The following is a 24898-nucleotide window of genomic DNA, read 5'->3' as shown; positions in this document are numbered from 1 at the left end:
GTATACGGTCGTTCAGTCATGGTATTGAACAGAACATTTGAGGCAATACTCCATACAATACTCCATACACGTATAGTACTCATCGACTTCGACTCCACCCTTCGCCACTCGTTCCCTGCCCTGCACCAGCCAGAACGGCTAGTCCGTCGATGAGCATCTTATGTTCGAAGCTCGTGATCTCGTCGCGCGGCAGGACCCGGTAGAGAAAGTCGCCCTTGTCGTGCAGGTTCGCGAGAGCGCGCAACGCCGGGGCGTTTCGGATCCCGACGTCGCGCAGAGCGGGGAGCAGGTGTCCAAGCGGCTGCTCGAGCTCCTGCAGGAAGCGGTACATGGGCTTACAGTCCGGGCACTCCATCGCGGTCCCGCCCGTGCAGCCCGCGTGTAGCTGCGCGTAGGACTTGGGCGCGGGCTTCCTGGCGGCCCGCGCGAGTAGATCCGAGAACGCCGTATCCGAGTCGACGGCGGAGACCGTGGGAGAAGGCGTGCGGGCGGGTCCTGGGTTTTGGGGCTCTGGCTCGTTGCCGTTGCCGTCGCCGTCGTCGTCGTCGTCGTCGTTTTCGTCGTCGGCAGCGGCGGGCTCGCTGGAAACACGGCGCCGGATACGATGCATGTGCATTCGAGGATAAAAGGAGGCTGAAGCAGTCGTGGTGAATCTATTGCTTGACGAATGTGACGCCGGACGGGTCATACCTGGACGACGGTTCGTGGTCTGGATAAGGGCCGTGCAGGGCATTTAGCCATGCTCCCACGAGTCAAGACATCTGCTCACCACGACAACCTCGGGGCGATTCTGTCTGCGTCTTCCACCGTTTGTATCGCGCGGTTGTGCTTCTTCATCCTCCTCTTCCGAAACCGAGGATCGCGCTTTCCTGCCACGTCCCACAAGCCCATTTTCTTTTTTATACACCTGATTCTGGACGCCAAAATTGATCACTCGTATGAGAGCAAGATTATCAGAGCTCACCCTCCAACTGAGCCACAATTTGGCGTACGAATCTGCGGGCCATTCGTTTTCGTAATTTCGCACGATAGGCATCCTCTCGCAGGCCTGCGGCCCCGTGTATTAGAACCAGAGTATCATGTATACACCGAGCCTCAAAGAATGAGCTTACGCTGGCAAAGAAACGTCTCTTGATATGCTCCGGCTGCTGGGTCCACCTCTTCGATTTGTCGAGATTTTCATCGGCACTGGTCCCTAGCGCTTTCTGTGAACGAATATCAGATCTCTTCGTTACAGTGCTGGCAAGCGAACCACTTACCACAAATCTCCGAAACCGAGCGGAATCATCGCCGAGCCCCATCAGATATTGGATGGACTTGTGAGGGTACTGTACGCCTTCAGCGTACATGGTAGAAGGCTGGGTCCTCGGCTGTAGATACCAGTTATTTCTGGAGGTTTCGTTTCGAATCTTTCCTGCGGTGACCGAGTAAGCCGGAGACGTGCTGCCAACAGAGCGGAGGATCCACAGACGTACCCATTATGCGGTGACAGGAATCGGCGAGGAGCTGGGTGGCGGAAGGAGGGGACGTCTGTTCACTCCCGAGGGGGTCCTTTATATTGCCGACCTCGTTTCCAGCGCGAGCTCAAGAAGAACGTCGCATGCCGTGATCTCCGTTCCTCGGTTCACGATACATGGCCGAGCGGCGATATTCGCGGAGGCCACGCGGCCGCGCACTTGAAGCACGACCAATGCATGTTCGTGCTAGAATACGTACGGAGGTGTCATGGGAAGCGGAGACCATGTATTGTGCGGGATTACGGCTACATGCGCGAGTTGGGACGTTATCTCTACGTGTCGTCGGAGACCTTGTCCAACCCGTCCACGATCAGCTTCAGCTGCAGACAGGTGATCCGGCCCTGCAGGGCCCGGAAAAGCCAGTCTCCGCGATCTGGAAGGGACGCGACAACAAGCAGGGACGAGTGGTCCAGGACGCCGATAGCGCGGAAGTCGGGGAGAAGGTGATCCAGAGGCATAGCGAGGGAGCGCAGGAAGACAAGGACGGACTCGTCACTGTCATCGGGAGCATCGGGCTCGCTTATTGACGAACGACGAAGGAGTTGAGACGGGGTCTCGTGCCTTTCGAGACCCGATTCCGGCCCAGCTACAGGAGGCGTGCGAGCATCCCTTGAAATGGATCGCTGCAAGCCTTCCTGAATGAGATACGACTCGTCAGCCACGAAAACATGATACACCAGGAGGAGGCATTACTGCTACTGTCAAAGAGCGACTCCTGTCCGCGCCGCGATGCCGAGCGCAGTCTTGAAGTGCTCCCCTCCTGCGCGACCGGCGAGGCTCTGAGACCTTGTGAGACTGATCTTGCAAGCCGCCCTTTCTCCTTCCGTTCTGAAACTAGGTGAGGACCATGTTGTGTTCAGCACGGCACAACTTACACTTCTCGTGTGTCTTAAGTATATTGCACCGAAGATTGGAACGGGCCAGCTGTTTTTGTAGGTGGACATCACGGGGAGCGCTTTGCGAACCTACCATGACCGGACGGATTGGAGTTCGAGAAGTATACTCAATGAGCCTTAGAAAGGTGATGCGCTTACTTCGACAATAAATAGCCTCCGTTTACTCGAACGCTGCATCTTCCACGTGAGATCTTTATCGAGAACTCGCAAGGCACAGGCAGTCATGATATCCTTCAGGAAGACAGGCAACACGTCAAAAATATGCATGAGTTGCATACTCGGATGCTCACCACATATTCTTGGAAGGTTTTGTCGTCGTCCGACATTCCCATATGGTGCTGCAGGGCATGCTCCTTCTGCGCAGACCGCGCAGTGAAGAAGTTTTTGATGTGGTGGTCGGGCACGGAGAGGAGTATTCCTGCCCGGTGTAAACACTCAAAAAAGATTCATGCAGCAAGCATGGGCTTCATACCTGTCATATTGTAGCAAGAATCTTGAGAACGGAGCCAAGAGACACAAGTGAACTAGAGGAGGGCCAAGCAAGACGTGCAAGGATGGCCAGCCTTATATCTCAGTCTGCCGTTGTCATCCATGCTCCATGCACGAGTTAGGACTTGAGGGTGACGGAGAGCTAAGCATCATGGAGGAGTACGCGCGGCGATGGTGGTGGCAGATTGAAGAGAACATGGGGCCTCCGCGACGGTGCCGCTTGCACATTAGCGCGCGCGCTCACACCTGCACACCGCTCTGAGCCGTTGCGTCACACGAGGAAGCGACAAGACCACACAGGTGATCGCACGCCTCCGCGGACCCTCTTCTGGAAGTCACCTCGTTTGTTACTGGTCATCGAGGGATGGTGACTGGACTGAGATGTGAGGCAATCACATTCCGCACGTCAGACGCAACCATTGCGCGATAGTGTCCGATTGTTTCATTGTACCATGCATCAACATGACCCGAGGGTGACTACACGGAGAACATACATCTGACCTGCTGCGTTCCGGGCAACTCATCCGGACTGTCAACACGGGACGTTGCTCACAAGCCGCTCGAGCCCATCCACAAGGAACTTATGCTCCAGGCTTGTGAGCCTTTGAGGCATGACCCGGTCGAGCCAATCACCCTTATCGCGCATGCGCGCGAGCCCGACCAGGTTGGTGGGACTGCGGATGCCTATTTCGCGGAGCGAAGTAAGCAGGTGGCCAAGTGGCTGGTCGAGAGATTGCAGGAAGCGATAGACGCCTTCGCAGTCTACAGAGAGGGTCGAATCGACGTATGTGGAGTGAGTCGGAGGTCGGTCGACGAGAGGATCGCGGGCGCGCAGCGAACGATGCAGGGTAGAAGCGGCATAGGGACGCGGGGATGACTCGGCGGAGCAAACGCGGGTTTGACGGTGATGCGGCACTTGCTGTCCAATCCTATCGGTGTAAGGAAAGCCCGAGCGAACTTCGCATGTGACGTCCGCGGAGTCTTCTGCCAACTCATGGGCGCGCTGCAGACCTTCCCCCACGACTGAAGGTATCCCGGCTGCACTCGAACAGCGAGCCACGCAGGGGCTTACCTGTTCGCTGCATTGGTCAAATAACCACAGCAGACGCCAGGAGCACTCACTGATTTCGTCTCATTGTACCGTGAAGCTCCAATCGTTTCGCCCGTTGGCTCTTTGGGGGGTGCAGGAACTGTATGGCGCTTGGTCGACGTTTTGGGCCACAGCTTGCGGTGCTGTCCAAGACACCGTAAAGGCCAGATTCTCGATGGTGCATCGCAGTCTCTTTGACCTACATGGCTGTTGTATAAACAGATGGTGGCGAACTTGGTGGCCGGCCAGGCATCAGCAAACATTCCTATTCGCGGGATCCGCTTGCACACCTATAAAGCATATTCTAAACCTGCCAAGTAAGTGGGTAGACGAGTAAACTGACTGCATTGACGTATAATTGTTTTCGTTCAGCAGGTTGGTGGACCCAGGTCAGCGTTCCGGATAGGTACAAGGAGATGCATTGCCTCATCTCGCCCTGCAGACCAAGGGGCGATCAGCGGGAGTTTCGAAAGCGATACCAAACGTGTTAATCCTCACTGTATAGTCGCGAAATGTGGTTTCGTCGTGATCCATACCCATCAGGTGCTGCAACGTCTGCGTCTTCTGGCGAGAGCTTTTGGAATAGACCGTCTTGATGCTTGCCACATTACTAGGAGGCAGGATGGAGCCCGTGCTGGTATCGACTGAGACACGAAATGCCAGAGTGAACATCGAACGAGAGAGCAGAGCCGGTATGACTCCATGGAAGGGCAGTTCGACGTACGGCTGCTCATCGCGCTTCACCAGAAGACCGACTGGGGTCGAGGAGAAAGGGCATGGATCCGGGGCCGCGAGGAAGTGGACCTTTATGTAGATGGAGCCCATTTCCTTCGCAAGCGGGGAGAACAACGCGCGGGGTGCGGATGCCATCGATGGTCGAGACTCGACAGAGGTGACGTCGGCGTGGCGAGGCTGGCGTGAAGACGCGTCGCTCACATGACGCGCGTTTTGCCCCATGCCACTACCCACAGCGGGGCTCTGAGCAACCTCCACCATCCTCGCCCACCCCATATCCCCGCCTTGCTTCACGCCCGTCTTCTAGCGTCCGCCTCAAGTCCATGGTCTATCTTGGTGCGGCTTCGCTTGCTAGGAACTCGGTCCACCTCTCCTCCCATCCACGTACAAGCCGGCCTCTAGTTGTTCCCAAGCACGTCCGCTGTTATGCATCGCTTCCCCGCCCATACCGCTTTTACGTAGGAGCGAGTTGGGCAGGCAAGCCTCCCGATCCGCGTGGTCCGCGCGTGAAAAGCGTCCCTTTCCATGCGGAGAGTGCGATAGGAAAGTGGCGGGATACGACCCTAGGCCGGCCTAACTCAAGTGCAGGAGCGCACATAGGAGAAGACTTCTTCTACGTACAAGACGTGAGCATGCATGACCTCCTGCCTCATGCAATGCACTGATTACCCGTTACTTCGCGGTGGATGCGACGGAAGATGCGAGATAAGTCGGTAAGCAGCCCCCTCTCCATACGCGCGTATCATGAGCACCCAATGCGCATTTTGTCGTCAGGGCATCTCCATTGGCATAGCAGACGGTGTTGGGGGTTGGACCGAATCAGGCGTGGACCCCTCGCTGTTCTCTCAAGCTCTCATGTACCATGCACATCGGTATTCCAAAGCTGCGTGGCCTGGTGAACCCGAAGTCGATCCCATGCAAGAGTACGAAGAGCGCGAACAAGTCGAGGGCTGGGAACTATCACCGCGAGAATGCTTAGAATCGGCATACGGCGGCGTATTACGAGAACGAGGCGTTGTTGCTGGTGAGCCGTGTGTCCGAATATGCGGGCATTCATTCTTATCGGTAAGGTATTGCAGGTTCAAGCACCGCGTGCATCATCACTCTAAATGCGTCGACGGGAGTATTACGCGCCGCAAAGTAAGCTTGGATGTCATACCTCCTACGCAAGCTCCGGCTGAAGGTGTCGCGTGGCAGCTTAGGTGATAGTGGCTTCGTAGTGATGCGAGGATCGTCAGTCGTCTACCAACAACGGTCGCAGACACATTTCTTCAACTGCCCGAAGTGAGCTATCTATTTTGCAATCATCTGAAACGGTGCTAAGATGTTGATAGACAACTGTCCAAACTGCCAACATCGCAGAAGCGTTTCCCGAGAGCATGTGTTGATCATCCAAGTGATGCAGATCTTTTCGAGCTCAGACTGCGACACGGTGATATTATAGTTGCTTACGTTTGTGCTTTCGACTTGCATATGCCCACAAGTTCACTGACTTTCGCCGATAGACTGACGGACTGTCTGACAACGTGTTTCCGTCGGAGATGGTCGCCATATGCTCACTGGTGTCTCGACAATTCCAGCTTTCGAAGCGCACGCTTACCCCCACCGGCGAGATGGAGGTAGAGACCAGCAACGAAGAGCTGGAAGTACAAGCGATGTCAGAGCGAATCGTGGACTATGCTCGAATGTGCATGCACAACCGGAAGAGGATCAGTCCATTCGAGCGCGCTGCTGCCCGCGAGGGCATGTACTTCCGAGGTGGCGTGAGTGGCATTTTTGCTTTGCGCGGTCCTGTGATTAACTCATGACCCTCAATTCATAGAAAATAGACGAGTGAGTCTTGTCTTTTCGCCGCATCCTTTGCTCATCCTTTGCTCATCTTTCTCCTTAGCGTCACAGTCGTCGTTGCGATGGTGAGCGAGGTCATTTAGAGCCTCCTTCTTAGTATGGTGAGCGTCACTTCCCCGTCACAACATATCCTGTGTACTGGAGAAAGCATTGACATCGAGTATAGACTTTGGTCAGACACATTGGATACTTCGCTTGATACCCTACAATCCACTACTTGGTCCCTTGATGTAATCTACATGTAGAGCGCACCTTATTGCCACATATGTATAGACGTCTCATCCTCATCCTACAAGTATCGATCAGAATGCCGAGTTAAACGTCGATTCGAAGCCGATGTCGGGCGGTGGGCGTCAAGGCTACTGTTGCACAGCATAACATCAACGTCTGTGGCAAGGTCTACACCAATTCTGAGCCATTCGAGCGGGGAAGGGCGCACAGCGGGACATGGAGAATGAATGTTTTGAATATTAAACGTCAGCGCTTCAGCCATGGTCCGCGTACGCGCGGACCATGGCGAGAACTCGAAGCACCACCTGTACATGACAGCCGAATGATTGGGAAATATGGAGCTGTGACGTGCACCTTGTGCCGTAGTCCCGCCGAGGATGCGGATCAGTGACGGACAGCAGGTGAGCTCTGGCAGCGGTCGAGGACGCGGTGGTCGACGTCAAGGACGAGGAGTGCAGCGAGCGAGCGATCTGGGGCGGCGCGCTGGTCGGTGAAAGGGAACTGCGGGCGGCGGTGGGAGTTTCAAATTGAGCAGCCCCGGTGATGGACGTCGGGGCAGGGCCTGATTGGGCCGGAGCGGCAACAGGCTTCCCACGCAACTGGGCTACAAACACCGAGGCGCTTCGTCGCTGTCTCCATCCTCCGCTCCCGACTTCTTCCCTACGCCCTCCTAGACCCAACGCAAGCTGTTGCTGGTCGTTTCGCTCTTTAATCTTACGCCCCCTTCCTCTCTCTGCGTTATCTCTGACGCGTCCCTCTTTTCCCCATGGCCGCGCGCCCGGGCTACAACCAGCTCAATCCCTTCGCCAACCAACCTCAGTACACTCGCCAGTACAGCGACTCGGACGCAGATTCTTATACCAGCCGCAACGCAAGCAGCGTCCCTCTTGCTCCCGCCGGATACTATGATGGCACATACACATCCCCACGTACGTTATTTTCTACTGTTTCCAGGCCCACGGGCCACGGGCGCATCACCGGAGCTGGGCGGACGCTCCGCCTCGTCCTGATTTTGTCACCCTCTATGGGCTGTGCGCTCTCTTAAATGAGTCGCTCTCGTGGTCGTCGATTTCTGTAACTATGCCCCAACCATACCGGATCGTCGATAACGCCTCGACGGACTCGGTGACCCGAGTCCCCCATCCTGGGGGACATGCCTATGACCCGTCGTCTGGTCGATCCTCCGTCGAGCCTTTGCATTCCAATGAATCCCAGCCCATGCTGAATCGTCCCTTTTTAGCCGGCGAGGAGGGCCAATACCAAGGCGGCTACGACCGCCACTACAGTGCTTCCGTCGACTCCCACATGAGCATCGGTACAAGCATCCACCAAGGCCCATTCGCCGACATTCCTGGAGCTGGCGAACCCTTCCCCGCGTGGGCCGCAGAGCGCCAAATACCCATGTCGACGGAGGAGATTGAAGATATATTCCTGGATCTGCAACAAAAGTTCGGTTTTCAGAAGGACTCCATGCGGAACATGGTATGTTTTCTCAGTCCCCCCGCTGCCCTCCCCCTCTTTTCCCGCATCCATTTTCCCATCCAAGGATGATTTGGCGTGGCCAGTGCTGATATGCACCACAGTTCGACTTCCTGATGACCCTCCTTGATTCGCGCGCATCCCGCATGACGCCCAACCAAGCCCTCCTCACCGTTCATGCCGATTATATCGGTGGACAGCACGCAAACTACCGCAAGTGGTACTTCGCTGCGCAGTTGAACTTGGACGACGCCGTCGGCCAGCAGCAAAATCCTGGCCTCCAGCGCCTGCGGAGTGTCAAGGGAAATCCGAAAGGAGCGAAGTCCCTCGACAGCGCACTCAACCGGTGGAGGAACGCCATGAACAACATGAGCCAATATGACCGTCTACGCCAGGTCGCGCTTTACCTGCTTTGCTGGGGAGAGGGCGGTAACGTGCGTTTCACTCCCGAGTGCATGTGCTTCATCTTCAAGTGCGCGGATGACTACTATCGGAGCCCCGAGTGTCAAAATCGCATCGACCCCGTTCCGGAGGGTCTCTATCTCGAGACGGTGATAAAGCCCATTTACCGCTTCATGCGAGACCAAGGCTACGAGGTTGTGGACAACAAGTTCGTTCGTAGGGAGAAGGACCACCACGAAATCATTGGCTACGACGACATCAACCAACTCTTCTGGTACCCGGAGGGCCTTGCTAAGATCGTTCTTCAGGACAACGTCAGTGTTTGCTCCCTCATTTATTCGTCGCTCCTCTCACCGTTCTATGTAGACTCGTCTGATCGATGTACCTCCGGCTCAACGTTTCACCAAGTTCGGTCGTATCGCGTGGAACCGTGTCTTCTTCAAGACGTTCTTCGAGAAACGGTCATCCGCGCACCTGCTCGTGAACTTCAACCGAGTGTGGATCCTCCACGTCGCCGTCTTCTGGTTTTATACCGCTTTCAACTCCCCAAAGGTATACGCGCCGAAGAACCAGAAGTCCCCGTCCGCCCCCATGCAATGGTCGGCCACTGCGCTTGGTGGTGCTGTCGCGACGTCAATCATGATTGCTGCCACTTTGGCGGAGTTCCGTTTCATCCCCACTACGTGGAACAATGCCGGTCATCTTACTGCTCGCTTAGTCTTCCTGCTCATCCTTCTCGCGCTGACCGGTGGTCCCACATTCTACATCGCTCTCGTCGACGGTCGTCCCGGCCAAGGCAACATTCCACTCATCATCGGCATCTCACAGTTCTTCATCTCCGTCGTCGCCACGGTGGCATTCGCCATCATTCCCTCCGGCCGCCTGTTCGGTGACCGTGTCGCGGGCAAGTCGCGGAAGTACATGGCCTCCCAGACGTTCACAGCTTCCTACCCAATTCTCCCCCGCAGCGCACGCATGGCTTCCATCGGGATGTGGCTGCTCATCTTCGGCTGCAAGTTCACGGAATCCTACTTCTTCCTAACGGAGTCATTCAGTAGCCCCATCGCTGTCATGGCCCGGACGAAGGTGCAGGGATGCAGCGACAAGTACCTGGGCTCCAGTCTTTGCAGCAACCAAGTCCCCTTCACTCTGGCGATCATGTACGTTATGGACCTGATTCTCTTTTTCCTGGATACGTACCTTTGGTACATCATCTGGGTTGTAGTGTTCAGTGTCACTCGGTCGTTCCATCTCGGTTTGTCCATCTGGACGCCCTGGAAGGAGGTCTACACTCGCATGCCGAAGCGCATTTACGCTAAGCTCCTCGCGACGTCAGAGATGGAAGTGAAGTACAAGCCCAAGGTGAGCTAAGTGCGCCATAAAGCTGCCTTCGAAACTTAAACGATCTTAGGTTCTGGTCTCGCAAGTGTGGAATGCTATCATTATCTCCATGTATCGCGAGCACCTGCTCTCCATCAACCACGTCCAGCGTCTTCTCTACCACCAAGTCGATGGTCCGAATGGCCAACGTACACTCCGCGCTCCTCCGTTCTTCACCGCCAACAACGGCAACGAGAGTGCCTTCTTCCCGGCCGGGGGTGAGGCTGAGCGTCGTATCTCGTTCTTCGCCTCTTCCCTCACGACTGCGCTTCCGGAACCCCTCCCCGTCGATGCCATGCCCACCTTCACTGTCCTTGTTCCTCACTACTCCGAGAAGATCTTGCTCAGTCTCCGCGAGATCATCCGCGAGGAAGATCAGAACACCCGTGTCACTCTTCTGGAGTACCTCAAGCAGCTCCATCCGATCGAGTGGGACAACTTCGTTAAGGACACCAAGATTCTGGCCGAGGAGTCGGAGACAACCACTTTCGACGGTACCGCCACTCAGAACGAGAAGTCCGGTAATAAGCGCACCGACGACTTGCCTTTCTACTGCATTGGTTTCAAGACCGCCGCCCCTGAGTATACCCTCCGTACGCGTATTTGGGCTTCTCTCCGCGCGCAGACCTTATATCGCACGGTCTCCGGTATGATGAACTACTCGAAGGCGATCAAACTTCTCTACCGTGTCGAAAACCCCCAGGTTGTTCAACGCTTCGCTGGCAACACCGACCGCCTCGAACGTGAGCTCGAGCGCATGTCTCGTCGCAAGTTCAAGTTCGCTGTCTCCATGCAGCGCTACTCCAAGTTCAACAAGGAAGAGCTGGAGAACGCCGAGTTTTTGCTTCGTGCCTACCCGGATCTGCAAATTGCCTACCTCGACGAAGAGCCTGCTCCTCAGGGCGGCGACCCTCGTTTGTTCTCTGTCCTCATCGATGGGCACTCCGAGATCGACGAGCAGACTAACAAGCGCAAGCCGAAGTTCCGCGTCGAGCTCCCCGGTAACCCCATTCTCGGTGATGGCAAGTCGGACAACCAGAACCACGCGATCATCTTCTACCGGGGCGAGTTCTTGCAGCTCATCGACGCCAACCAGGACAACTACCTCGAGGAATGCATTAAGATCCGCAACGTTCTCGGCGAATTCGAGCAGTACAACGTCTCCAGCCAGAGCCCTTACGCCCAATGGGGTCAGAAGGAGTTCTCGCGCTTCCCGGTCGCCATTGTGGGTACTCGCGAGTACATCTTCTCGGAGAACATCGGTATCCTCGGTGATATCGCAGCCGGCAAGGAGCAAACATTCGGTACGCTCACTCCTCGTGTCCTCGCGTGGATTGGCGGAAAGCTTCACTATGGTCACCCCGATTTCCTCAACGCGACGTTTATGACCACACGTGGAGGAGTCTCCAAGGCTCAGAAGGGGCTCCACTTGAACGAGGATATTTTCGCCGGTATGACCGCTATCTCTCGTGGCGGACGTATCAAGCACTCCGAGTACTACCAGTGTGGCAAGGGCCGTGATCTCGGTTTCGGTACCATTCTCAACTTCCAGACCAAGCTCGGTACTGGTATGGGTGAACAGATGCTCAGTCGCGAGTACTATTATCTCGGCACACAACTCCCTATCGACCGCTTCCTCACCTTCTACTACGGGCATCCTGGTTTCCACGTCAACAACATCCTTGTCATTTACTCCATTCAAGTGTTCATGCTCACCCGTATGTTCCTATAGTTCGTACGCGCGTAGCACGACTAACATCATTTTGCAGTCATGTACCTGGGCACTCTCAACAAGCAGCTCTCCATCTGCAAGGTTGACTCTCAGGGCAACGTGCTCTCCGGCCAGGGTGGGTGCTACAACCTCCTCCCTGTCTTCGATTGGATCAAGCACTCCATCATCTCCATCTTCTTGGTGTTTTTCATCGCTTTCCTGCCGCTGTTCATGCAGGGTGAGTGCATTCCTTGTTTTGCTCGAAGTCTTCTGTCTCAGCCCCGTGCTTGCAGAGCTTCTCGAACGCGGCACTGGCAAGGCGCTCGTCCGTCTTGGAAAGCACTTCTTGTCTCTATCTCCAATCTTTGAAGTATTCTCCACGCAGATTTACTCCCAGTCCATTCAAAGCAACTTGACATTCGGTGGTGCTCGATACATCGCGACGGGCCGTGGTTTCGCAACAACCCGCATCTCATTCACCATCCTATACTCTCGCTTTGCTGGACCCAGTATCTACATGGGTATGCGGAATCTTCTGCTGCTGCTGTACGCCACCATGTCCATTTGGACTCCCTACCTCCTGTACTTCTGGGCCTCCGTCCTGTCGCTCTGCGTCGCTCCGTTCGTATTCAACCCACACCAGTTCTCCTTCGCCGACTTCATCATCGACTACCGCGAGTTCCTTCGGTGGATGTCACGCGGCAACTCACGCGCCAAGGCGAGCTCCTGGTACGGGTACTGCCGTCTTTCGCGTACCATGATTACTGGTTACAAGAAGAAGAAGCTCGGACACCCATCGGACAAGATGTCGGGCGATGTCCCTCGCGCGAAGTGGCGGACTGTGATCTTCAGCGAAGTCATCTTCCCCATTTGCGTCGCCATCGTCTACATCATCGCCTATATGTTCGTCAAGTCCTTCCCCGACAAGGACGGCAACCTGAATCCAAGCCCACTCATTCGCATTGGTGTCATTGCCGTTGGACCGGTCGTTTGGAACGCGGCGGTATTGCTCACGCTGTTTTTCATCTCGCTCTTCGTGGGCCCGATGCTTGATGGCTGGGCGCGCTTCCCATCCTTCATGGCCGCGTTCGCGCACTTGATGGGTCTCATTGGTCTCGTTGCGTTCTTCGAGTTCTTCGTAAGTGCTACATCACGACATCTTTCAGGCGCTTGCTCACTGTGTGTCCAGTGGTTCCTCGAGCTCTGGGATGCGTCGCATGCCGTTCTAGGTGTCGTCGCCATCATCGCCATCCAGCGTGCGATTCAGAAGATCCTCATATCGGTTTTCCTTTCCCGTGAATTGAAGCACGAAGAGACGAACCATGCGTGGTGGTCTGGCAAGTGGTACGGTCGTGGTCTTGGTGCCTCGGCATTTTCGCAGCCCGCGCGTGAATTCGTCGTGAAGACCGTGGAGATGTCTCTTTGGACGTCAGACTTCTTGCTCGCCCACATTCTCCTGATCATCATGACGGCGCCGATGTTCATTCCCTTCGTCGACAAGCTCCACTCGACTATGATGTGTAAGTCTTGTTATCATGTCGCTGGTTCAAGTGTTGACTATGCATTCAACAGTCTGGCTCAGGCCATCCAAGCAGATCCGGCCCCCGCTCTTCTCTACCAAGCAGAAGCGCCAGCGGAGGTGGATCGTCGCCAAGTACACGTTGGTCTACATCATCGTGGTTGCTTCCCTCGTTGCTCTCATTGTCTTGCGTAAGTTTCATGTCGAGCTCTATCCAGAACGCTTCCTGACCTTCTTGACAGCTGCATTGTTCCGGGACCACATCACCTTCAACTGTACTGTATGCAAGAACATCTAAACTAATGGTCATTGACGCATCTTCGACACCCCCACGTCCGTGCCCGTTCGCGGGGGCGCTCTCCACCACGCTTTCGAGCACGACTCCCTTGTATACAGCCTGAACGCGAACACTTGCACTGGACCCTGTAACTCTACGTAGATCTATACATCCATCTTATTAGCCCTGAATAAATAGTGGAGGCTGGGTCTCGGATTTTTGAATCTAACTTGAGTGGAACTGATCTATCTCAGCCGAGTGCGGAGGAGGATTGCGTGACTGGAGTTCTCGAGGTGTGCAAGCAGTGTTGATCGCGGGCTGCGGGCGCGAAGGCGGCAATTCGTGGTCTGAGCTCTTGTCTCTCACCGTCATCACGCCATCCCTTCTCTCTGCACCACGCTTTTCAGACATATATGCCTGCATATGCCAATATGCCGCCAGTCATCGTCAAAACAATCGTATCACGGATCAGGGCGCGACTACGAGGCAACGGGGATCCTAATGCGACGCGTATCCTACGCAGGCGGGCTTTGGGCCGGAATGTCTGGAGGCTGTCGCCCTTCGTTCAGTGAGCATTCTCTTCAAGCTCCTTCTGCAAACGATGGTGAACGCGTGAAGGAACATTTCACAGAGTGACTTTGTTCGCCGTCGGATACCTTTGGATGCTTGCTATACCCGCTCCCCAGCTCGGTCAGAGGACATATATCGACGAAAACGCGTTGCAGCCTGGACAGGTACACCTTTCGTTCTTATTGATTCCGCGGTGTCTCATGAGGTCGCTTGGGTACAAGGTCAACACGTACTGGAATTGGGCAGATGTGTTCCGCGCGGATAGGATTCTGGAGGACCTAGAAGCGCTGCGGGATCGTAATGCCACGAGTCAGGAGTAAGGCGTCGTCCCCAGCACCTCGACGGTATGTCTCATATTTGACCTTGCAGGATCGCGCAATACTCTGTGGACCAGTTTGAGAAGGCAGGCATCCCGGCTCGCACCCAGCACTACTCCTTCGATACGCTCTCTGGGGTACGGACGTCTCTATATCGCTTTCCCCGTCTTTTGGCTAACCGTCGCATGCTCAGAGTACCAATGGCACCAACGCATATGCAGTGTTGCGGCCTCCACGTGCACCCGGGACGGAGGCTATCGTTGTCAGCGCGTCCTGGATGAGTAGGACAGGAGAAGGAGACGGTACGCTGAACTTGCGAGGCGTGTCAACAGTCCTGTCATTGGCGCACTACCTGAAGAGTACGTGTCTTGCTGTTTCACTGTTTTGCGTCTAACTGTGCTATGTAGAGCAGTCTCACTGGGCAAAGGACCTCGTGTTTGTCATCAGCGACGGGTACCTGGATGGAATGCAGGCGTGGGTCACAACATACCATGGAGCGGAGCAATCTAGTACGTTCAGAGCTGCCATGCCTGCGTTCGTTGCTCATTGGCCACTAGACATGTACGCCGAGCCGCTCATGCTGTCTTCGGGAGTGATTTGGACAGCCATCAATGTGGATTACCCTGGGCATTCCTTCTCCCATCTTGGGATCTTCTTCGGTGAGAGTATTAGCAGTGTTCGGCGGTTCAATGCTGAACTTGGCGCAGAGGGGTTGAACGGCCGCTTGCCCAACCAGGATCTGATGAACGCGGTCTCTCTCATCACTCGTCATACGGGTGGAGTCCCCGCCCTTGTGTATGATCATAAAGATAAAGACCCGAAGGATATGGGAGATGCCAATGCTCTTCTTCCCTCATGGCTCCCTGGCGCCATCAAGGAGAATTCTGATGTACGGGAGTACGCAACCAGAGCAAGGAATGTCATACGTCACATGAAATGGCAAGCGCGAGGCTCCGCGAGTGGAGTTCATGGACTTTTCCATCAGTATGTCCTGTAGGACTGGGACCACGTCAAGGGAATTCGCTCATGTCATATTCAGATTCCGCATCGATGCTATTACTGTATTCGCTATTCCGGCACCTGGGCCGCATGGATTCCATGCACTAGGAAGGTGTGTCTCACGAATGCTCTGTTTTGCGGATCATAACTATCTCTTAGAATCCTTGAGTCATCTCTTCGCACCATGAACAACCTTCTGGAACGTCTGCATGCATCCTTCTTCTTCTTCCTCTACGTCAACTCTGGTACCTTCATGAAAATTGGGATGTACCTCCCGAGCGCTGTGCTGGTCGGCACAGCAATGCTGTTCACGGGTCTTAGGACCTGGGTCTATGCAGGGTGGAAGATCGCCCCCTCTACGGAATTCAACGACGAGAAGAAGACCTCCACGCAGGACAATGTCAAGTGGAACATCCGGTCAAGGCCTGTTCTATCAGCGGTGACTGTCATGCTCACTACGCACCTATTCGGTGTGGTCCTCTTCTACTTGGTCAGCAATGGGCTAGTGAGTGTCATCAACCACGAACAGTCGACCGTGTTCATGCCGCTGACGTTCCCTCAGGCACCCAATATCGTGCTATTTGTGTTGTCTTCAACCATACCCACCGTTGCTCTCCAGCTCGTACCTCGACCACCAGCAGAATATGCGCCGCTATGGATTGTGTTGAAGGCATTCAACGTTTGCTTGACCTCGGCCGTTATCTCCATCACTTCCCTCCTCAACTTCTCTCTCGCCGCTACCCTTGCGGTCCTCATGGGCATACCCATGTCAACAACACATCCTTTGCCTTCTTTGCCCCTCCGCATCGCCCGTTACGCTTTACACACCGTCCTTGCACTTGGGTGGTTGGTCTTCTTCCCAGAAGAGACTGCTAGTGCGTTGCGAAACTGGGACTTGCTCAGAGTATGGTTCGCGCCGTTCGTTTGCATCGTGTATGCACCACTAGTACTGCAGTCTGCTCTAGTTTGTTTGCTGCCTCCATGATAGGGACGTTTGAGGCCATGTATTGACCAGTATATCAGGATATAATATCTGCTATCGATACAACGAAGCGACAGGAGAGCAGCGCGACAACAGTGGTGATACATTGTGTGAGTGACATAAGCGATGGGGTCTAGCCGATTTGCATAGGGTCCGGGTCATCTCCAAAGAGAGCATCCTCACCGTCGTCGTCTTCTCCATCGTCCCCGTTGCCGTTGGCGGCGGTCTCTGCACCCCCACCTTCCCGCTTCAACCGGACTTTCTCTTTCAGCTCGTCGCGTTGCGCCATCTTCGTGTCTAGGTCCGCTTGCAGCTTCTTCAGAGCATCCTCGAAGCGACGCTAGGACACAACATCATCATGAAACAATGACAATCCTTGCAGAATTTGAGACGCACCTTGATCAGCGGGTTGGCCGAGCTCCCGACCTCATGACGCTTCTTGTTCACAGCGGCCTCCAGATCCCGAATCTCTTCGTTGAGAAGCTTGCGCATCTGTGCCGTCTCGTCGTCGTCGTCGTCGCTGTCGTCGTCGTCATCGCTGTCGTCATCGTCATCTTCGTCTTCTTCTTCGTCGTCGTCAGCCTCTCCGCCTCCTTCCAATGCTAAGTCGAGCTCGGCGGCAAGTTCCTCGTCGATGTCACCCTCTGCCTCTTCATCGTCGTCTTTCAGAGCACCCCCAGCGATATGCATATCATCGTCATCGTCATCCCCTTCTGCAGGGGTCGCGGGGGTTGGTGCGTCGAAGGCACCAGGTGTAGGGGCGTCGAGTGCGGTTTCTCCGTATTCGATGAACTCAGAGTCGGAGAGATCTGGGTTTACGTTCTCGAGAATGGCATATTTGACTTCGTCCGCAAGGGCGTCGGCTTCCAGCAGCCGTTCAACTTCTTGTTCTACGGTCTCAATAGTCTAGAAATGGGAGTGGGTGAGTGGACCAGAGATGTGAGTGGGATAACTGGCTCACCCGGCGGTTTGCACGCTTCCGGAAACGGCGTTTGCGAACGTGTTTGAGGGGAGGAGTGATGCCATGTGGCCAAATGAACTCGTCAACGTTAAAACTACTCCGGTTCTGTGTGCCGTCTTCGTTCTGCCTCGGCTCAACAACGAGCATCTGAAGAGTTTTACGTATAAGATGAGGTGAAGATCGTACAGGGGGTACGAGCCAACGGACCTGGCATATATCAGCTACTTTGAACATTTGCTTATTATCTAAGGTCTTTTGGGACTCGAGGACACATGGAAGGTCAACCAGCTTGGCTGGATATGTGGTATTTCCTATGTGAAACACGGCTCTTCGTGAGTCTAGCGTGTGTAGACTCAATTGAGTACATAGACATATCGCAAGACATAGGGGACTCACCCTTGAACTTAAACCAAACATCCTCGCTAATCTCTCTCGTCTGCACCATCTTCTTCAGCTTCTCGCAATCGTCTCCAGGCGGCATGCGGAGGATGAGCTGCTCCTCAAATACGAGGTCTTCGTCGTCAGAGTCGAGCTCTCGGTCATATGCTCCTAGGAAGGACATTCCAGGAGCTTGGGCCGCTGCCTTGTCGCTGAGCTTGAGCTTGAGCTTCGGCTGGACCTTTGGACCTCTGTGCGTAGATCTCGTTGTGCGGCCTTCAGAGGGTTCTACGTAAGGAGGAGTGCTCTGTCTCCGTGTTGCCCTTGATGCACGGACGGGGAGAGTGCGCTGAGGTGCATGGGAAGCGGATGCCCGGTGAGAGGGCTGGAAGGCGTCATTGTCGTCAAGATCGTCCACAATGTTCACATCTTCGTCTACGTCGGTCATCGCGATGGTGTGGAAGAGGTTAAGCGTAAGCTATGGGCACAGCAAGTAATGGCAGGACGTCGAAGGACTCAGAGCGCTGCCGCCCGCAGGCAGCGTGACTGAGGAGCGTGACGACCGAGGAGTGCAGACGTGACTGGACGCGTCGGCGAGAGGCTGAGGCTCGGATCGAGCGGACGCGCGTGAAGTCCTGAGCGTCGTCACTGGTCACCAGTCGTCCTGCACGCCATGCCAGCTTCTACTGCCCATTCCACGCTGCACATTTGGCCCCCGTACGGCGACCTTCTCTCTATCGACATCTCGTCCGTTGCTGCCCTCCTCTACCTCCAGCTCACCATCCCGGGCTCCTTCTCCGTAGTTCACTGCGCAAACCCCGACGTCTCGCCAACAGGTGCGACTCTTTACACATTGGGTATGCGTGTACATGCTCATGTCAGCTATGCAGGTCAACTACCTTTCCTCACCCATGGTCTACATCAAGCTTCAGGCTTCTCGTCCATCGCTGCCTTTGTCAGAAATCTGCCCCATGCGCGTCACCTTGATACCCATCTCACCAGTGTGGAAGCTGCTCAAATAACAGCACGCGTCGCTCATATCGAGTCGGACTACGGAGACCTAGTGGTATGTTTCTGTGCCTCGATTTCCGCGATTGCTTCGTCATCTTCTATCAGAATCATATGCTGTACTCGCTTCAAGAGAACTGGGCTGCCGTCACTGGCCCTGCTCTTGTGTCTATGCTCCCTCTTCCTCAAAGGTATTACGTGCCGTCCCGCGTTCGTCTCTCGCATCAAGCGCGACTAGAGACTGTAGAGCTATGGCACGTACCCGAAGTGGAGGAGGATGAAGACGAGCCCCGGAAGGTTTTTGGACGTAGGAAAAAAGTTCGTCCAGCGACCGAGCCTCAGAGGTTTAAGGCCATGATGGAACGAGAGAAGGTGTGTATGCTTTGCGTGCCGCTCGTTTTGTTTCCTTACATGCGGTCCTCAGGTTGTGGAGAAGACGTGTGCCGTCCTCGAGGTCTACGACAGGTTACTCGGCCGGCATGCATTCTTCATGGGCAGTGATTCGTGCGTACTCCGAACGAATCGTTATTCGTCTGTCCATTGACCGAAGTCCTTCAGACCGACGACGCTTGACATTGCCTTCGCTGCGCACTCACATATGCTGCTGAACGCCAGATATCCTGACCCTCTTGTCACTGATGTCCTGACTGAGAAGCACCCTCGTCTAGTCGCGCACTGCAACAGAGTCATCGAAACGGCGTCGACAAATTTCGTGCCCCAGGTTATTGAACAACGCTGGACTTCGTCTTTGTGGTATCTGTTCCCGTCACCGCGCATGCCAGCAAGGCGTCGCGCGCCGTCAGTTTCAGTTGAGGCCCAGAAGGAAGACTGGCGTTACAAACTATGGCGTTGGGGGTTCATGGGAACATCTGTCCTTGTCGCTGCGGTATACGTAACATCTGTCTTTCAGGTGAGGTTAATATCTGCCGGGGACGTCACTGGCAGGGAGGACGTCGATGAGCTGGAGGAGGTAGAGGCTGCTGTGGACGAGGATTGAGAGTAGCAAATGTAGAAATGGCCTCTTGGGCACCCCAATTAATCACTTTCGAGCGTTGTGCGTCCACTCTTTGCTCTCTGATGAAATTACGCTCACGTGAGTAATGACGTATGTGCCCGACGCGTGCTACGTATCGCGCGATCGGATCTACGGCGGAGGTTCCGGGCGGGGGGCACTCGCGGGAGCTCGCTGTCTCCCCTTCCCTCTTCTCCTCCGCTCACCACCACACTCTCCCTCCCATGACCCCCGTACGGCTACGGCATCCCAAGGGGGTAACAACCATTCAGGTTGACTTCCCCGTCAACACTGTCCTCGACCTCCAGCAGCAGATCTTCGCTGCCACAGAGATTCCTCCGTCTCAGCAAGATCGTACGTATGTCGATCTCTCGTGTTCCGTTCGTGCACTCACGATAACATTTGCAACTGCAGTAAAAGCCGGCTACCCCCCTCGTCCATTGACCCTCATTCCAGAACTCCCAGTCGACAGTTTAGGCATCCAGAATGGCGAACCCCTGGTGGTCACCCAGAGGCCGACTGCTGCGAGCTCCGCCACAGTTGCGAGACAGTCCCCCTTCCCTGCCCCCAGCCCTGTCGCCGCCATGACGGGCCTGACGGCCTCGCGGGTGCGGGAGTCTCCACCGATGATCGCAAGTTCACCGCCTGGGAAGGGCCCGGACTATGTGTTGACAAGCAACGGGTACTTGATTCACCGAGTACGTACTTCCGCCGGCTTGGGATGGGAGAGTCTGAAGGGGACCCACTGGGCTCCGGCGCGCATACAGATTGTTCCCGACGACAATTCGTGCCTTTTTTCCTCGGTGGCGCTCATCTTCGAGCAAGACATCCGTAAGGCGCAGAACATACGCCAGTGTCAGTTTTTCACTCCGCTGTCTGTCTGGCGCTCTCCTTTAATTGTGTCTATTCAAGTCGTTGCCGATGCTATTCAGAAAGACCCAGTAAAATGGAACGAAGCTATTCTGGGGTACGTATACAGTCCACAATCCCTGCCTGGTTCTCCACACCGAGATGGTGCTTATTCTCCACCGCGCTGTCCAGTCGCTCGCGTGAGGAGTACATCCGGACGATTCTCAAGCCAACAGCGTGGGGTGGCGCCATCGAACTCTCCATCCTCGCACAACACTACAGCACTGAGATAGCGTCCATAGACGTGGAAACGGGACGAGTTGACCACTTCACGCCGCCACCCGAGACAGACTCTGGAAGCCGCGCCATTGTGATCTACTCAGGTATTCACTACGACGCGACGAGCATCGCGCCGATGCTGGACGCGCCGGAGGATTTCCACCAGACCATTATGAGCAGAGGAACGAAGCCTGGTGGCGCGGACGAGGACGACGAGATGCTGCAGGCGGGAAAGAAACTCGCGGACGCATTGCGAGCGAAGAAAGCATTCACTAATACTGCAACGTTCGACCTGAAGTGTCAGGTACGTCTGTTAATTGTATGCACATATGTTGACAGATTCCGACTTGTACCTGTTCAACCAGAGGTGTGGCAAGGGCTTGAAAGGAGAGAAGGAAGCACGGGCACATGCGTCGGAGACCGGGCATGTGGAGTTTGGAGAGTACTAGATTCTTTGACTGCTGACAGAAGGGTTTCAATATGGCAAATACCCGTCTCGTTCCTGGGGATATCGCGGAAGTCGGTGCGGATCATGTTGTGGCACTTTTATCCCTGTACTGCCTCCTGTGCTATACCTGTACTACCCCTTGTGCGATCGCCGAATGGATAGATTTCAATTTCAGCCAAACATCGTCGAGGTCGTTCGCGACACGATATTGCGATTACGTCACACAACGCGTCTGTGGCGCCAAAACCGCGTCCTGCCAACGACGCGCATGTTGACCGCAACCACGCCCCCTCACCTCTCCTCACCGCCTCCATCGGTCGCGTCGTCATTGCCATCTCAACGTCCTTTCTCAAGGTTCGTTCGTGTCAATCGAATCAGTTCGCAGTCCCGAATCGTCGTTCACACTGCTGTCCCGGCACAGTCGTCCTCTCCACGGCTCCTCGGCCGTGTCCTACCAGTAGCGGCAGCCCCGGTTTCGCGCGCGCACGTCCGTCACTGTCAGAGTTCATCGCCGTCGCCGTCGACTCTGTCGCACCCGGGACGATCCATCTCTTGTTGCGCGCCCTGCTCGCTTGCGGGCGCTCTCCGGAACCCGTCGGACGCACGGTCAAGGACTCACGCGCCCTCGCCGCGAACGCTCGCGACCATCGCACGCTCTGCCTCATCATTGAACACGCCCGCCGCATCGCCGAACACGATGCCACCGAAGCGCGCTGCTGCGACGAAGCGCAAGGCGGAACCCTCGTCCGACGGGGACGACGCGTCGGCTTCCGCGTCGGCGCCGGAGTCGGGGTCGGACGGGCCCGCGCCGAAGAAGCAAAAGACCGCCGCGAGGGGGAAGACGAGCCAGGGCGCGAGGAGCAAAGCGAAGCAGGCGGCGGAGGAGGATGAGGGTGGAGATGAAGATGGCAATGACGACGCGCCCCAACGATCCGCGGGCAAGGCAAGCGCAAAGTCCAAGCGCAAGGGCAAGACGGGCGCCGTGCTCAACGGCGACGCGGACGGCTCGAACGCGCAGCCGACGAACAAGACGATCCCGGACGCGCTGGCGTTCGCGCCGAAGGCCGCCTCGGGCGTGCTTCGCATCGCAGCGTGGAACATATGTGGCCTCGCGGCCGCACAGAAAAAGGTGCGTGCGCGCACGCCGCGATCGCTCCCGCGGGTGGTCCGCTCGCGTCGTCTCGACGCTGCGAGCTTGGGAGCAGGAACTGACGTGCGTTTCGGACATCGACAGGGCTTCGGGACGTATGTGGGCGCAGAAGACGCGGACGTGCTCGTCCTCACGGAAACCAAGGTGTGTCTGTGCTCCGCTCCATCATGTATCCCTCGGGTCGTGCATCAGTCTTGCGAAACCCCCAAACGGCCTGTGGCTCCAAGCTTGACGCCGCACATCCTGGGTCACACTGGAGTGTGGATGCTATTGCTCATCGCCCTCGCGGGCCCTTGTGGCTCTGATGTGCTTCGATCTTTGGTGGCTCAGATCGCGGGGCGCATGCATATTCAGATCGAGCATTCACTCACTCGAATCGCAGGTGAATGACCCTTCAGTGGACCCCGCCTTGAAGGCGCGATACCCGCACCAATATTGGTCGATCTCGAGCAAGAAGACATACTGTAAGCGACCCCCGAAAGCCTCACGCGCGCTTGCTGACACGTCCCGGTTGACCTCCCCTCGAACTGGAAACGCCACCGCCGTAGCGGGCACCGCCATCCTGTCCAAGATCGAGCCCCTCTCCGTCGACTACACACTCCCGGGCCACCCGGACCCGTCCTCCGTGAAAGGCCGGATTGTCACGCTCGAGTTTGAGACTTGCTACCTCGTCGGTACCTATGTCGTCAATGCCGGGGTCGGGCTCAAGGTACGTGGACGTCGTGATTGCGCTTTCTTGTTCGAGAAGCAGCATTACTGGAGAGTTGTGCGCAGGTTTTTTGGTTGGCTTGGACCTGCGCCCAGCCTGAGTACATTCGAACTAAAATGGTTGTCTGGGGACGGTCGCGACGGTGTGTCTCGCTGCGTAGAGCCATGGGCACAGCCCGGGCGCGTTCTTGCTACCACCGCCGCCACCACCACCGTCTGCGCTGATGTTTGTTATCTCCACGACGAGGCTATTGTGCGCTTGAGACTTGGAAACATTTCTCTTGGAGCCGTCGAGCAGAATCTTGTCCCCCGTCTTTGTGGCATGGTTGCGGGGCAGCGGATGTACGAACGGTCTTTCATCCTTGTCTTCTTTCGCCTGCGATCTGTTGTTTTCACACTGATACCGACCCGCCGGTGGGGCTCCGACAGACGCTCGACGCGAAGAAAGTGTGGAACACACACTTTGAGACGTACATCCGCGCTCTGGACGCGAAGAAGGCGGTGATCTGGACGGGCGATCTCAACGTCGCGCCCACGGAGCTCGGTGAGTGTTCGATTGCGCGGACGGGGGTCTTCCAGGGTGAGGCTTTACGTGCGTGTGGGGCAGCGCTCGTGAGATAGGGAGGGCATCGCGCGGCCGCGGCGCAGCAGCGACGCTCCCCGAGACCCCAAGCTCCGAGCTTCCGTACACGCCGGGCCACCTCGCGCGTCCGGGACGTGCGCAGCGGAGTCGGAATGAATCCTATTGCCAGAAGTTGCTTGGCGTGCGCAGGTGGAACTAGGCCCCCCTCAGCGCTCGTGCGCAGTCGACTAGCATTCACGTGTTCCGTCCCCGCAGACCTCGCGAACCCGAAGACGAACTGGAACAAGACGCCGGGGTACACCGAAGCGGAGACGAGGGCGTACGGGCGCGTGCTGAACGCGCCCGAGAGCGACGCGCACGACGCTAGCGCGCCGCGCTTCGTCGACGTTTGGCGGGCGCGGCACCCCGGGCGGCGGCACTACACGTACTTCTCGTACCGGTTCAGCTGCAGGGAGAAGGGGCTCGGGTGGCGATTGGACATGTGTGCGTGCCCTTTTTTTCCGTCCTTTTTAAATTCTCGCAGGCGGGGTGCTTCACGCAAGCGCCCGTTGTGGTGTGGGTCCGTGTGTCGCGCGGGACGGTTGCTGACGTCTGTTTTGCCGCAGTTGTCGTGAGCGACCGTTTGATGAAGCGCGTGAAGGCGTGCTCGATACGCAGCGAGGTGTACGGGGCGTCGGACCACTGTCCGATTATGCTCGAGGTCACCGGACCGCTGTAGGCTGCGGTGAGATCGACGGGGTGAGGCAGCGGGCTTGGCTAGCCGGCGGAAGGTGGCGAAAGGACGGAGGACGGAGGACGTTTGGCGATAACGATGCTCTGGGCTAGGATACAGTCTGATACAGTGCACCGAGGACTTTGCGCAGTTGACCGAGTCTGGTGCGGGTGTTGCTGCAATGACGTCGCGGCGGTCGTGTGCGCGACGACCGGAGTGTGGTGCTCAACAATCGCTGATGCTGGTGTCGGCTGGGAACGCAGACATGGTAGGACATGGTTGGGCAGCACAGGACGCCACCAGACGCACCGCGGCAACGGACGGGTGGTGCGGATGGGGGGCTGATGCAGATGATAACCATGCGCGAT

The 24898-nt window shown here is 56.2% G+C and overlaps 9 protein-coding genes across 9 annotated transcripts; 6 read left to right on the top strand and 3 right to left on the bottom strand.

Annotated features, from left to right (window-relative positions):
* Positions 1-79: 79 nt before the first annotated feature.
* Positions 80-1349, bottom strand: BXZ73DRAFT_95636 (uncharacterized protein; the record flags this gene model as incomplete). The annotated part of the gene is made up of 4 exons (XM_048026846.1): positions 80-633; positions 691-709; positions 1113-1205; positions 1260-1349. The coding sequence occupies 4 exons, from the start codon at positions 1347-1349 to the stop codon at positions 80-82; spliced, it is 756 nt and encodes a 251-aa protein (XP_047883857.1).
* Positions 1350-1789: 440 nt separating this feature from the next.
* On the bottom strand, positions 1790-2892 carry BXZ73DRAFT_72969 (uncharacterized protein; the record flags this gene model as incomplete). The annotated part of the gene is made up of 6 exons (XM_048021819.1): positions 1790-2152; positions 2304-2351; positions 2393-2482; positions 2552-2644; positions 2704-2831; positions 2886-2892. 6 exons carry the CDS (start codon positions 2890-2892, stop codon positions 1790-1792), a joined length of 729 nt encoding a protein of 242 aa, XP_047883856.1.
* A 1802-nt stretch (positions 2893-4694) lies between these two features.
* BXZ73DRAFT_86321 (protein serine/threonine phosphatase 2C) lies at positions 4695-6658 on the top strand (the record flags this gene model as incomplete). The annotated part of the gene is made up of 9 exons (XM_048024158.1): positions 4695-4802; positions 5141-5353; positions 5426-5440; positions 5502-5751; positions 5807-5867; positions 5925-6011; positions 6062-6179; positions 6233-6485; positions 6627-6658. 9 exons carry the CDS (start codon positions 4695-4697, stop codon positions 6656-6658), a joined length of 1137 nt encoding a protein of 378 aa, XP_047883855.1.
* A 1549-nt stretch (positions 6659-8207) lies between these two features.
* On the top strand, positions 8208-13595 carry BXZ73DRAFT_86320 (1,3-beta-glucan synthase; the record flags this gene model as incomplete). The annotated part of the gene is made up of 9 exons (XM_048024157.1): positions 8208-8288; positions 8390-9001; positions 9054-10049; positions 10099-11785; positions 11837-12016; positions 12072-12916; positions 12968-13298; positions 13351-13488; positions 13540-13595. 9 exons carry the CDS (start codon positions 8208-8210, stop codon positions 13593-13595), a joined length of 4926 nt encoding a protein of 1641 aa, XP_047883854.1.
* Positions 13596-14005: 410 nt separating this feature from the next.
* On the top strand, positions 14006-16445 carry BXZ73DRAFT_86319 (Gaa1-domain-containing protein; the record flags this gene model as incomplete). The annotated part of the gene is made up of 11 exons (XM_048024156.1): positions 14006-14142; positions 14206-14308; positions 14366-14460; positions 14514-14598; positions 14655-14820; positions 14869-14970; positions 15019-15120; positions 15169-15445; positions 15501-15572; positions 15620-15965; positions 16023-16445. The coding sequence occupies 11 exons, from the start codon at positions 14006-14008 to the stop codon at positions 16443-16445; spliced, it is 1908 nt and encodes a 635-aa protein (XP_047883853.1).
* Positions 16446-16575: 130 nt separating this feature from the next.
* Positions 16576-18229, bottom strand: BXZ73DRAFT_36903 (TAFII55 protein conserved region-domain-containing protein; the record flags this gene model as incomplete). The annotated part of the gene is made up of 5 exons (XM_048017912.1): positions 16576-16782; positions 16839-17348; positions 17404-17550; positions 17611-17741; positions 17800-18229. The coding sequence occupies 5 exons, from the start codon at positions 18227-18229 to the stop codon at positions 16576-16578; spliced, it is 1425 nt and encodes a 474-aa protein (XP_047883852.1).
* Positions 18230-18454: 225 nt separating this feature from the next.
* On the top strand, positions 18455-19786 carry BXZ73DRAFT_37376 (uncharacterized protein; the record flags this gene model as incomplete). Its single annotated transcript, XM_048017986.1, has 5 exons — positions 18455-18617; positions 18672-18847; positions 18898-19161; positions 19214-19293; positions 19348-19786. 5 exons carry the CDS (start codon positions 18455-18457, stop codon positions 19784-19786), a joined length of 1122 nt encoding a protein of 373 aa, XP_047883851.1.
* Positions 19787-20025: 239 nt separating this feature from the next.
* Positions 20026-21378, top strand: BXZ73DRAFT_37455 (OTU-domain-containing protein; the record flags this gene model as incomplete). Its single annotated transcript, XM_048018008.1, has 6 exons — positions 20026-20155; positions 20216-20499; positions 20569-20656; positions 20714-20768; positions 20843-21233; positions 21295-21378. The coding sequence occupies 6 exons, from the start codon at positions 20026-20028 to the stop codon at positions 21376-21378; spliced, it is 1032 nt and encodes a 343-aa protein (XP_047883850.1).
* A 696-nt stretch (positions 21379-22074) lies between these two features.
* BXZ73DRAFT_37404 (Endonuclease/exonuclease/phosphatase) lies at positions 22075-24536 on the top strand (the record flags this gene model as incomplete). Its single annotated transcript, XM_048017993.1, has 8 exons — positions 22075-22139; positions 22236-22506; positions 22612-22671; positions 22910-22991; positions 23076-23236; positions 23665-23779; positions 24074-24301; positions 24424-24536. 8 exons carry the CDS (start codon positions 22075-22077, stop codon positions 24534-24536), a joined length of 1095 nt encoding a protein of 364 aa, XP_047883849.1.
* Between the last annotated feature and the right edge of the window lie 362 nt (positions 24537-24898).

Source organism: Epithele typhae (assembly GCF_022376455.1).
Source record: "Epithele typhae strain CBS 203.58 chromosome Unknown BXZ73scaffold_1, whole genome shotgun sequence".
Taxonomy (NCBI): domain Eukaryota; kingdom Fungi; phylum Basidiomycota; class Agaricomycetes; order Polyporales; family Epitheliaceae; genus Epithele; species Epithele typhae.
The sequence above is the reverse complement of the archived record's forward strand: the minus strand, read 5'-3'. Positions and strand labels throughout refer to the sequence as shown.